The 12,969-nt window shown below is 37.7% G+C and overlaps 1 protein-coding gene across 2 annotated transcripts in view; it reads right to left on the reverse strand.

Moving 5' to 3' along the window:
• tnpo1 (transportin 1) overlaps positions 1 to 10,843 on the reverse strand; it is a 31,241-nt gene extending 20,398 nt beyond the window's left edge. For both annotated transcript variants that reach the window (XM_086152293.1, XM_086152294.1), the window contains exons 1-5: positions 10,557 to 10,843; positions 10,300 to 10,414; positions 6,853 to 6,928; positions 5,925 to 6,074; positions 4,799 to 4,905 (exon numbers count right to left, since the gene is read on the reverse strand). In XM_086152293.1, the coding sequence (XP_086008419.1) occupies positions 4,799 to 4,905; positions 5,925 to 6,074; positions 6,853 to 6,928; positions 10,300 to 10,404 (438 nt within the window). In that variant the 5' untranslated portion in view covers positions 10,405 to 10,414; positions 10,557 to 10,843. The remainder of the gene's footprint in view (positions 1 to 4,798; positions 4,906 to 5,924; positions 6,075 to 6,852; positions 6,929 to 10,299; positions 10,415 to 10,556) is intronic.
• Between the last annotated feature and the right edge of the window lie 2,126 nt (positions 10,844 to 12,969).

Consider the following 12,969-nt stretch of genomic DNA (forward strand, 5'->3'; position numbering starts at 1 on the left):
GCAGAAAAAGGGGGTGGGCTTCAAGCATTCCAGCGATGGTGAGATCTCTGAAGTATAATCCTCCCTTCAAGTCCTGCTACGAAGAGTCATTAAATGTGGGAATGTAAGTCATGCGGATGACAGCGAGCCGGGACAGAGACAGGAACGCATTTAGTGAACTAAACATCTCCTTCAGACACCAGGAGATTTCAGTGTCTTAGTGTTCGAATGCACACAGAAGGTGAAAAATCGTTAATCGTTTGCCCTCTAGAGAGCGACTTGACCCTCAAACGAACCATTACAAACACTTTCTGTTATTAATCACAGCACGGGAACTGCTATTGAGCAAAAACTATAAAAAGCCACCATTGCACTTGGCATCTGCCACACCTGCTTTCATCTTTTTATAGAAACTAGTGCACCGCCTGCTGTCACTATCATGACATCAGGAAGGTTTGAAGGGCCGGACCATTGGTCGTGTGATGTCATCAAAACTATCCAACAGGCCTTTTTTCAAATCTCAAAGAGAAAGCAGAAACACCAACACTTGGGAAAAAGATTTATTCCATTGCTGGTCCATGTGAATATTGATGTATATGTATATATTTGTCCCAAATCCCAATTTTTTTTTATCGCAAATTGATTTTCCAAAGTAAATTCTACCAGTGCTTTTCCTTGAGTCCTTATGACTCATAAAAATGGTTGCCTCAAAAAGGGACAAATATAATGAGGTTCACAGACAAAAAAAAAATGTAAAAACTTTTTTAAAACTACTGAAAATGGCCACAAAATCACAAGGAGGGATCTACTTACCTAGAATGGTTCTAATTTTTGTAAAGAAAAATATTCAGTTGAAGGCTGTGTACATCTTTTGCTCATAACTAATTCGAGTCTATCCACTGCTAATTTGGACTCGATGGAGTTTACACTTCTGTCCTTATTTGCTGGGGTAGATTTGAAGAAAGATGTCATGGGAGGGAGTCGGGTTCAGCTGTGAGCATAAATCATATGCTCACCACAAGCAAATTCATAATTTTTTCAGTCACATGATTTCCATAGGGTAGACACATGCAGTATGTTCAGCAGAATCAGTTTAAAGGAATTTCAAAAAGTACAAACGACAGAAAACCGAGGTTAATACAAACAGCAACACAAACAACCCTCTGGAACCTTCCTACTGTAAGGTGGATGATAAAGAATAGAAAACCTACCCTCTGATTCATTATCCCTTAGCATTAAAATTTAATAACTATATGTACATTTATTGTAAAGCATCACTGATGTTAAAATAAACATGCATTTCATGAAAAAAAAGATCTACAGCCATAAAATATGTTCAAAATGCATTTCAAAATAAAGTGAGGATACATGGCATTTCTCTCCTGCCTAAATGATAATTACATGGAGCATTACAGATATGCAATGCATGAATCTAAACTACTTAATATTATTTCTATTCTACATTATACTGTATCACCTGAATGGAAAACTTAAAACTCCTGCAACAACTTAACTATCTTGGACATCAGACGTTAAGAGGCTTTTCGGCCTGCAAGCTGCTTTTCAAAAACATAGTGAGTCTTATGAGGAGTTGCTACATTCGGTTGCTGTTCAGTGTTAAGCCTTTTACACACACATGCATCCACTTCTCGATCCTTTGCAGTAAATAGCTGACCCAAATCTCTGCTTTTGAATAAGCTTCATAAGAGAGATGGGTTCTTGTGCTTCAAGGAGAGATATTTGATGTCACTTAGTTAAAATTCCAATAACATTGCCTATTTAAAATCATGTGGACCTTCTAGCAAGATGTAGCGGTGGATTATTCTCCGAGGGTTATTTGCCCTTGCAGCATATTATAATGTGACCAACTCCACTATAGTAGCTGTCCCTGTCACACACTCATACACACAGACACACAAAGAGAGGCTGCTGATAGCATACTAACAATCATAGAGTTTATGTGAAACTCAGTATGAATGCAATACCATCGCACAGCTCAACTGAGCCAATATTTTCAACAAGCCACGGGGCTGTCATTGCAAGAGGGTATACAAATACATCAGTTTGTGCAATAAACTCAAGAAATAACCATTGTAGAATAACACTAAAAAAGTGAATGTATGTTGATCAAGTACAACCTTACTGATGACAAAATATATAAAATCTAGCAAAGTAAAAAAGAAGAAATGATGCAAAATGTCCAAGTTATTGAACATAAACAGTTCTGACCTCATTAAGTTTCAAACTACAGTTAGATTTTTGTCATAGAAGATCTAACTTCACATTGAATAGTACGTAGTATGAAGCCTACAAGAGGCTTCGTATTAAAATCAGAAAAACATAACTTTACCATAGAAAATACATCAATTTATGTTTAGATAGACATCCACTGCCATATAATTATCTCTAATGATGAACATGAAACGATCAAAAAAAAAGCAAAAGAAGTTATAAGGTGCATTGTTCGACGACTGGAATGTTGAAAGGACCTTTAGATTGGTGCTTGGACCTGGAATTGATTATAAGCTGTTTACTATTTAGATGAAAAGAGAGAAAATGTTTTTTTTAATGAATACTGGTCTGCTTTGAAGTGAAAAGTGTAAATAGTTCTTAGACATTAAAACCAATTAATGATATTTGACAACAAACCCATCCAGGGAATGAGTTTGTCTCCATGAAAGCTTGATATTGAGTGAACAAGGGGTCAAACAATGGCTCGGAAGGAGAGATGACACAAAGCTCATCTCCAAGAACAAAGTCAGTCTAGTGCTTCAAAGTAGTAAGAAAATACAAATAAGCATGAATCTGCATGATTTTGTTTATTTTTGAAACATTTGGAAGGAAAATTGAGGCGGACTGTTTTTCAGGAGTACTGTGGGACGAGGATTGGTTTCATTATTTACAACAGTTGTGATGGGACAAGATAAAGAGTCTATTTATCTGTTATTACTGAGGGCCAAAGGAATGTTTCTTGTGCGATGATCAATTGGCAGTCACCTGCCAAACAGTCAACATTAACCACCTCTTTTTCTCAATTTTTCTTAATGTACTAAAGACTATTTAAAGTTTTTTTTTTTTTATTGTGGAGCTTTAATCAGTGTGTTGACACAGTTGAGACTTAAATCTTTGATTAAAATGTCAATATACTGCCTCTGCTTTTCAGTCTGATTATTCGTTGCCTTAGCGATTCCTGATAAATATTCAGTGTGCACTTCAAGTTGGCCCGCAAAAGTTTTAAGCATCAAAGCAACTCTTGGTCATATTTCAGGGTGAAACTGGGCCACGCAGGATTTCTTCTTCTAAAACATGACTCCTTCATGCGCAAAGTTTCCAGCAGCATCGATGATGTAGTATGAAAAGCATGCCATCATAAATAAAAGGATCTGACAGGCTTGGAGGTACATGATGCCAATCAGTCAGAGAATTTGCAACAGATTTTCAAGTGCAAGCATTTTATAGCACTGAGCTGAATGCCTCAATTTACAGGCCCCATCATTTCCTGCTCTCTTAGAAATAATGACAACTCACCTCTGCGTGTAAATAAGCTTCCATCATGTAAGCATTGGTTATGAGCTTCCCAAACTCTATCTCTGAGAAGAACACTGCCCTTTATTCTGCATACTCTCATGTACACACATGAGTCAACGCTCAACACTATACAATGCCACACTTAAAAACGGCCCATCAAATACAGGAAACTGCAACATTCTCACAAAGGCTGAGAGTTCAAGCTCCATTAGCATATATCATTAACATGCAACGCAATTGGTCATTTGCTTGGGAGAATTAAGATGCACAGATTCCCTGGCTAAATTAATGATTTGGTGATGTGGTCATGATTCCAATCCTCTCATCATGCTAAAGACCCGGTTACCACCTTCCTTACATTATTTATCTGTTTTTGTTGTTTTCATCCATGAAAACAAGGACCTGAGGTCAACAGAGCAATGTTAGCTCAATTTGGGCACACATATAAATATCAGGTGTGAAATTAACTCGGGTTAAAATCATATCTAGGTACAATTCAAGAGTTATTTCACTGCCAGGTGAAAATAAGGTCAAAAAGTGAGCAGTCAAACACACAGCAAAAAGGTGGTGATAACAAACACAGCTATAGCCTTCAACGGAGTAGAAAGTGACAAGATCAACCATGTCATGGTGCAACCACACGCAACTACACTACACACAGTCTCCAACTTGAAAGTAACATCATCAGTAAGTGATGACATCAAGCCAGCCTATATGATCACTGACTTGATTGCTGCAGGAAAGAAGCCTAGTTTGTTTTTGCTGATGTGCTCATTTGAGAGAGCTGTTTTGGTAACATTGTGCGGAAAGGCTGAAAATGAGGTCAGTTAGTATTCTGGTAAAAAGGATATAAAGAGAATAAATTATTCCATGTTGAATAATCTGTGGTTGCGGCTGATGTTCCAGCTGTGAGTGTATTTAGCTCATCTGGCCAACAGGATGCTATCCAGATGCTGCTTTGTAGTTGACCCAGCTCTTTCTTTTTCACAATACATAAATAAAAGATATTCAGACATGCAATGTTCGGTGCCAGACACAGACACATGCTTGCCTAATAAGCATGTGTTGTCATAAGTGTGCGTACATTAACTCTGTTTTTGAAGAGCCTCGTATGCTACAAAAAAATGACCTTAGAAACCAGAGTATGGCTTAATTTTAATAGTCATATTACACTGACAAGTCCCGCTGTTCATAATGGAGATAATTCCTGTCCTCAGAGAAAATATTGCCATTTGGGCACAAACATGAACTCACAATGACACCCAGGTCTTTGCCCACAGTGCAACCTCACCTCACATGTGTTGTAGTCCTCTGAGTCCAGCAGCAGGCAGAGTTTAGGCAACAGCTCAGGCCAGTTCTGGAGCTCTCCCTTGGAGGCAATTGTGGTGATAAGAATGCCTGTTTGGAAGAGGTGTTTCCTATCAGTGCACTGATATTATAACAAACCAACAGGCATGGCAGGACTAGCAATATAATAATCCAACAACAAACAGTAAACAGAGTATAATCTCATACTCTGTTAAAAATTATTCATGATGCAAAATTGTCAGTCAGAAGTTAATTTGAACTCAACAATATGATAGGATGAAGACAAATTTCTTTCCTTGACAGTATGGAAATGTAACTGATGTTTCATCTTTAACCTCAGTCATTAAAAGAATGATCAATAAAACCAATTAAAAAAAAATCATCGAACAACAATAAATATCAATGTGTGGCATTTGAATTTGAGTAGCGCTATTAGCATATAGACTATTTGGTAGCAGACAATTCAACTTTTAGCAAAAAGCTTTTAGGTAATCCCATCTGTCACTAAAACCCATTTTTCTAACAATAACCTACAAATGGTGTCCAGTTAAAACTGATTTTAAAAAGAATCACTTATAATCTAATCCAATGTGCATTCCAGTTCCGTGCAAAACAAAAGAGTTGACAGATCAGTCAAGGAAGAGCTGTGCTTAATTTCATCTTTAAGCCATTCAAAAAGTTTTCACAGTTGTTCCTCTGTAACTTATTTGAAATAATCAAACCCTGTTTGCAAAACATGACCTATCACTCATAGCACTTGCTGTCATGCTCTCTGTTGCTCTGTCTGTTCCACCGCCTCTGCCACTGGGCCAGATAATGCTTTCATTTCTTTTTCATTCTCCTGGTATATACACATTCTTCTGCATTGCCTATGGCAGACACACGAGATCGCAAACTGATTGATGATCGGCCATTGAATTGACCTGCTAGTAAAATTAGGCAACATCAAGTTTGAATGAAACATCACCACTTAAATTAAACTTTCCAACGCAACTGTAGAGAAGTGATTACACCTTTCTTGGGGGTTAAATAAAATACATCTACAAGTGAAACTCAACTGCATAATATAAGCTAAGGCAACACAATTCCATTCAGTGGACATGACGTACCCACAGTGGCCCGGATGAGGGGAGAGGAGTCCCCGATGTTTTGGAGGCACTCGCTCTTGATGAAATCAGACACACCATTAGGGAAGTTCTGATAATGAGCTTTCACATTGTTCTTTAAGATCAGGCCACTCAGGGAACGTGTTGGTTCATCTTGTGGGGGGGGAGGAAAAAAGTAGAAAAACAACCAATAGCAAAAAGGTTACAGTGCAATGAATCTTACTGACTTCTCTGCACTGCGACTTCAACAAAGACCTGCTTTCAGAGGGCACAGAGCACTACATAAGACAAACAAGAGAACGATATAATGGATTATACATGAAAATAAACTGATAATTATGACTTGGCCATTACTGGTTACATAAAAATATTACAGATTTGTATATATATAGTACCGAATGAAAATAATGTTATTATACAGTTCTTAATTAGCTTTAGAATATTTATTGAATTTATTCAGTAGCCACAGTAAAGAGTTTCACCTTGACATGAATATATGTACTGTGATGCATATAAGGGAGGCAAAGACCAGTGTTCTGAGGTCTAGTAGTCTGTTTTGTGTTTTGGCAAATGAGCTCATCTGTAGTTAAATTTTCCGCTGAATATTTGCAGCACGTTGTATTTCTACAAAGAGCAACAACATCCTAAAATGTCTTAACACCACTTAACATGTAGGCCATCCACTGTGCAGACACTCAAGCCAAGAGTTGAGTGGTGCCAGGAATTAGGTTTAAAATTAGAGTGACCCATATTCCGCGAGTCTCATCATCTGCGGCAAAGATGCAGCCGGGTCAGCCGAGTCATGGCCAGACAGACCTGTCACTAAGCGGTTACATAAATTTGCCAGGTCTGCTGTTCACACTGTCCAGTACCATCAGGTGAACTGGGAACACAGAATATGCAATAAAAAACAGGCAGGTGGACAGCTTACCTTCTGATTTTAACTTTGTCAAAACAAATATCAGATAGTTGTTAAAGTCAGGATACTGGTTCAGCTGCTCAAGTCTCTGAGGAAGGTGGTTGAGGAAGATAAGATGTTAACTGGCATTACATCACATATATGTGTGTCATTGTAGTATTGTATTAATGGCTACAAAAGGGCTTTGCAAGAAAAAATAAAAATACTGCTTCAAGACTAGGATTTCCATCTTGCTTTTAAAAAAAGGCAAAACACGAATGACTTATTAAAACTTTACCTGTAAGGCGTCTACATTTTTGTCTATGTAGAATTTCATTAGGCAAAGGATTTGGCGGTATTGCAGCATCTTTCATTACATTCTTAGCCTGATATTTCTTTAAGATCACAAATAGAGATGCATAATTTTATACCCAAATAGATCTTCTTTTGGTTATCACCCTGGGTTGAGCACCTTTTCCAAGGAGTCAATCTTTGTGTTATAGCACTATATCAATAAACAACTTGGATTTTTTTTTTACACTCCTGCAAAATATTCCCCAGTCCTATTACTGCCAATAATATATATATATTTTTTTTTGCAGCTGTTATAAGCTGACAATTTCTTTCAAAAAGATGCACTGATATGTTGATGATTTTACTTGATTTCATTTCTGAAAGTATAGAATCTTCAAATCTGGTGAAATTACGAAATAGTGGGTGTTCACATGGTTGTGGGTTGTCGTGTCATGTCATAGTATTAGAGTATGTGTGACAGAGTGTGTATGCTGGGGGTCATAAACATGTCATTTGATGTGAATACTGTATGTACCCACCAGATGGCATATTTATGACTCTTCAATGAGCCAATGGCTGAGCATCAATGTTCAAACAGGCTTAGAAAATTCAACTAACCACCATGTAGTAAAATATATTAGCTAGAATTTTGCAGCAAACTACTTATTGCAATAGAATTTCATATACATATTATCCTAAAAGCTGTTCAGTATACCTGTATGCATCTTAAATATCATAGCTCTGGGAAGGCAATATGAGTTTTATTAATGACAGCACAATAAAAAAAACTGCACAAACAAACAACCTTGATGTATTTTGATTAGCACATTTTAAAGAGCATATTTGACAATAAATATCAAATATTTGATAATCAAAGCCTCAATCATGACGGCACTTGTAGCTGTATGTTGATGTGTTCATAGGCAGAATCTGCTGGGATTTGGGGCCAAGTAAGATATTTCTATTGCTATATTTAGTGCAATTTTCTGATGCTTCATAAAGATAAGAATAAAGATAATATACAGGAAATAAAATGCCTCTTGATCGCATGCCTCCGCACATTGGAGGCATGCAATCAACTTGACCTTTTGGATGTACACACTCCTAATTCTACTTGAATTTTCATCCTTGTTCACTTTTATGACATTTAGAGATATTTTGAGTAATGCACTCTTGAGTTTTGACGCAAAAGGGGTCACCATGACCTTGAACCTCTTTGGCCAGCAAGATCAAATAATTATACCCTACAGTCATCCTACAACACCAAACATGAGAAGACATTCCAGGGATATTTCATTTGTACAGAAATAATAACAGGAGATAATAACAGGAGAAATAAGCAGAAAATTTGATCCTTCCTTCACATGACAATAAAATCTATGGAGACTATCATGATGAAATCATAATGGCAATTACACTTGACAACAATCATCATACGAGTGCTCAGTCCTCATAATGTCATAGTAATGACTGCTAAGTCGTCATGCATCTGTCCACACCCACAATATACTCTGCTTTCATTTGCCTTCGATTTCAACAGCAAACCAGCGACATTAATGCTTTGTCAAATAAACGTCAGAACAGGGTGTCATTTTATCATACAAAAACAATAAAATGTAATAATCACTGTGTCTGAAGTGTTAAGATCATTGTTTGATTCCACTTCCATTTCAATTTTTCCATTTTCTTGTCAAAGGCTTCTGCAGCTTTGTTCAGCAGCTTTCACAAGATTTAAATGAAGTAACATTTGGCAAAGAATCTCAGATCTGAATCAGGCCTTATTTTACATGCACTGTTTGATTGAATTTGACTTAAACTGTAAAAAAAAAAAAAGGGCTTTGCTCCAAATTTCCTGATGTTTTCTTGGGAATTCTGACAACTCATATACACAGCTGTGATTTGCACATCTCAGTCGCTACTCGAGTGATAAAGTCTCTCCTCCATACATGTAGAAATGTGAACACCTACTCATAACCACCTCAGTGGTACCTTTCATTACCGGTCCCAGATTGCATTATGCCTTGAACTCTCACTTACTTCCCACACCAAAGACACACAACAGTGCCATCTTTGCTGGCAGTCAACATTCAAGATATTTTAAATGACATAATCCAAAATGTGACCTGCAACATTGGTGCTAGCTGCCATCGACTATTTTCAATTCCTGTTGATTCAGTTGCTCAGGGACCTTCAAATGTATGTCAAACGTGATTATTTTTTGAGAGGGTTTGTAAAATGGATTACACCTGATTGAATCAACGCCTGATTTAATTTTCCAGTTGTGTAAAATGCTGGGCACTTACCTTTGTCACAAGAACAAATGTAATTCTTATTTTTCTATGGTGTTTTGACTTAATCCTTAGTCTACTGATTGTCACTGGATAGGCTATTGTAACAAAATAAAGGAAATTTAAGCCAGAAATGACAGCAGGTGTGTCTTTAAGTTGGCTGCATATTACCAGTTACGGGATTTCTTTTTAAATGTAATTTCTATTTTTTTCTGTATTAATCACAATAAAAATTGTTATATTTAGTGTAGTAATGATAGTATCTTAATACCTCTATTATCACCCATCTGTATTTTTTTACGTTTTCTTCGATGTGTACAATAGAATAAACAAGTGTAAAATGATTTATCCCTCAGACCCTGCTGTTTTACAGAGAACACCCGTAACACTGTTGCTATTAAGACTCTATTCCACTGACTTTGACTATACTGACATTGGGGAACCTGATTTGACATTTCTCAAACAAATCTGTACTGTCTGCAATATAGATCACGTCATACTATGTTTAAACACCACATCGCCCAGTGAACGCGCTGTCTTTGTTTTAAGGAGTATTTCCTCTGGCGTACACTGGAGGGTAGGGAAAACATAAGGGTGGGAATTGAGGTGACAACCGATGGGACTTAAAAAAAAATCTGCCAAAACACAGTAAAAAAAAATACACCAAATGCTACACGAGTCCTAAGTAATTTAGCTAATAGCAAATAGCTTGAGGGGATCGTTGAGCTTATCTGCCTACAAAACCACCGGCCGTTCCGTACCTGCGTAACCTGCTTATAACGGTATCCACCCGGCTAGTAGTGGCTATCGCTAGCCTGTTGAGCTTGCCTGGAAGGCGCTAGTAAACAAGTACGAGGACGTGTTTCCACAACCACGTCCGGCTTTGAACAAAGGATACTTGCTGGACGGATCTCTGCGTGGACGTATCTGGCGACTGAGACTCTTTCAGCAGCTGTAAAATTTGTTGAAGTCCTTGCTCGTCTGGCTTCCACGCACACTCCATCTTGCTTGCGCTGCGGCGGATAAAGAAATAACACCAAGCTAACGCAGAGGATTTGTCATCCAGCGGGGCACTAATGCGGTCTCCCGAGAGGCGGGGATACGTTCCCGCAATATTAAGCGGGAACCTGAAAAGGGGGGGTGGTGGAGCTTTACCTGCTCGGACTGGTTAGCCGACGTGCTCGAGTGTGGCCGACGCTCTGCTCAAATGTGTGTCTGATTTTTTTCAGACATGGGCCTGTCACCGAGAGAACAGCCGTGTTTGCAACAAGCTGTTAAAGCTGCGGGCCATTCAGACTCCCGTCTCATTTAAGTGTCTGCTTGGTCAGCTGACGGCACGCCGAGCGGTCCTAAAGCCAGACGGCTACCGGTCCTAAAGGCAACGCATCCGAATACGGTTTTGTCCGGTTAACCGTCCTGTCTTCGATGCGAGTGAGAGAGAAAAACAGGTACTGAACACGAGGCAATTTCGTCTAAAAGGAAAGAACAGTGATTTAAAATGTTAGGAATGCAGTCCAACAATGGCATATTTGCTCTAAAGGTAGCATGCGGCGTCGCGTTTAATGATGCGCCTTCAATAATGAAGGGAAAACCTGACATCTAGCGGCTGTTCTGGGTATTACCTTTTACTAACTAGTAAACCTCTCACCTCCTCTCTGTATATACAGGACTGTCTCAGAAAATATTGTGATAAAGTTCTTTATCTTCTGTAATGCAATTAAAAAAACAAAAATTACTTTTTCATGATATTCTAATATTTTGAGATTTTTGAGTTTTCTTGAGATGTAAGCCATAATCAGCAATATTAAAATAATAAAAGGCTTGCAATATTTCAGTTGATTTATAATGAATCCAGAATGTATGACATTTTTGTTTTTGTAATTGCATTACAGAAGACAAAGAATTTCATCACAATATTCTAATTTTCTGAGACAGTCCTGTACAGTATACATAAATGTACCGTATGTTCGTTTATTTTTTTAACATGGCAGAAATTAATTGGACAGACACCATAAACTAAGTAGAAAAATTTTTCCTGCCTGGAAAATCAAAATCTGTTTATTAGCTTTATATGAGATAATTCGTTGTTATTCGGTATTGTTTCACAGTGAAACAGTGAATATGAAATATAATAGTATATGTGCCATAGGGTGCAAAGTTATGCCGAAATAGATACCGCAAATAAAATCTTGATTTTAATTGAAAAGTTTAAGTGAAGTAAACAAACAGAAAAGATGGGCAAATTTAGTCAAGACACAATATGGATGAAAGAGGACTATGATGTATACTGACAACTGCTGGGATGTAGCATAACAATGTTCTAAGAAAGATGGTGTTAATTTCAATGTAGACAATTTGGTATTTGTCGTTAATAACGGATATATATATACAGAGTTATATTGTGACGGTCTGGAGTTTAGCAAAGTATCGATAGGAAACAAGGACAACTTGCTCTCAGAATTTTGAGCCCTCAAAGATGGTTTTAATTCATCAATACTCGAACAATAGAAACCCAGGGGCCCTTTCTCAGCTCAAGGTTAGACTGAGGGTGCACCCCCCTGTTACAACTAATGCTGCAAGTTCTTGTCACATATCAATCAAGCACAACATTGTACAGCTATTCTGCGATGTAGTTTTCTAACACAGAACTACAAGAAGCTCCCAATAGTCATCATCATTCGCAATGGATAGTGGGGTTCCGCTGGCCAGTCTCCCCGCCACACTCTACAATGTAGTGCTAATGCACAATTCAATACAATAGTAATACTTACATCATAGATAGTGAATATGCACCTACTGACCCTGCCATTATTACAAATTGCTTGCCTTCATTCCTGTTGGAGGGATTGGAGTTGGAAACTAGTGTTGTGGCAGGATACAGGGAGATGGAATGTGAAAAGGGATCAGAGGCCCAAGGAATATGTTATTATTTGACTAAACTGTCATCTATATGCAGCAGTTCCAGAGTTTTTCAATTTTAAAGTTTTTTTTTTCAACTCTTTTTGCAAATGATCTCCTCAAATACAATAGTTACAAATTATATCATAACTTGAATATTTTAGATATGTATTACGAAGATGAATGTGCAGTTCATACATAATGTGCAGTTCTCTTTAACAGAAAAAAACACACCAGATTGCTCACTTCTTGATGGAATTCTGTAGAACATTTGCACATCATGTCCAATTGTCAGCTCAAAGCCTCTCCTGAAAGATGACTGAATCTCATTCTTGCTGACTAGGACTTTGTGTAGGTGCATGAAACTGTTGTCCTGGGAACTGATGATTATACAACTCTTGATTCTGAGAAACATATCTCGTGATTTGGTTGTGGCTTTGGCTGACAGTCTGCTTCAGTTTAGTCCCTCAGACATGATGCTTCCTTTTTATTTGTTTAAAGTCAAAACAAACACACAATGGCCTGTCTTCCTCTTTGTTTGCATTTTCTCTCACCATTATGATACAACACCTTCCCGCAGCTCTGAAATGTGATCCAAACGAGTCAAAAGTAAAACAGGCTTTCAAAACCACTTTGGTACGAACAAATGTATTCTAAAGCGATGGTGTTA

The sequence above is a fragment of the Fistularia commersonii genome, chromosome 9 (genome assembly GCF_037954325.1).
Source record: "Fistularia commersonii isolate RoL2024-O1a breed Wild chromosome 9, RoL_Fcom_v1.0, whole genome shotgun sequence".
In the NCBI taxonomy this organism is placed as follows: Eukaryota; Metazoa; Chordata; class Actinopteri; order Syngnathiformes; family Fistulariidae; genus Fistularia; species Fistularia commersonii.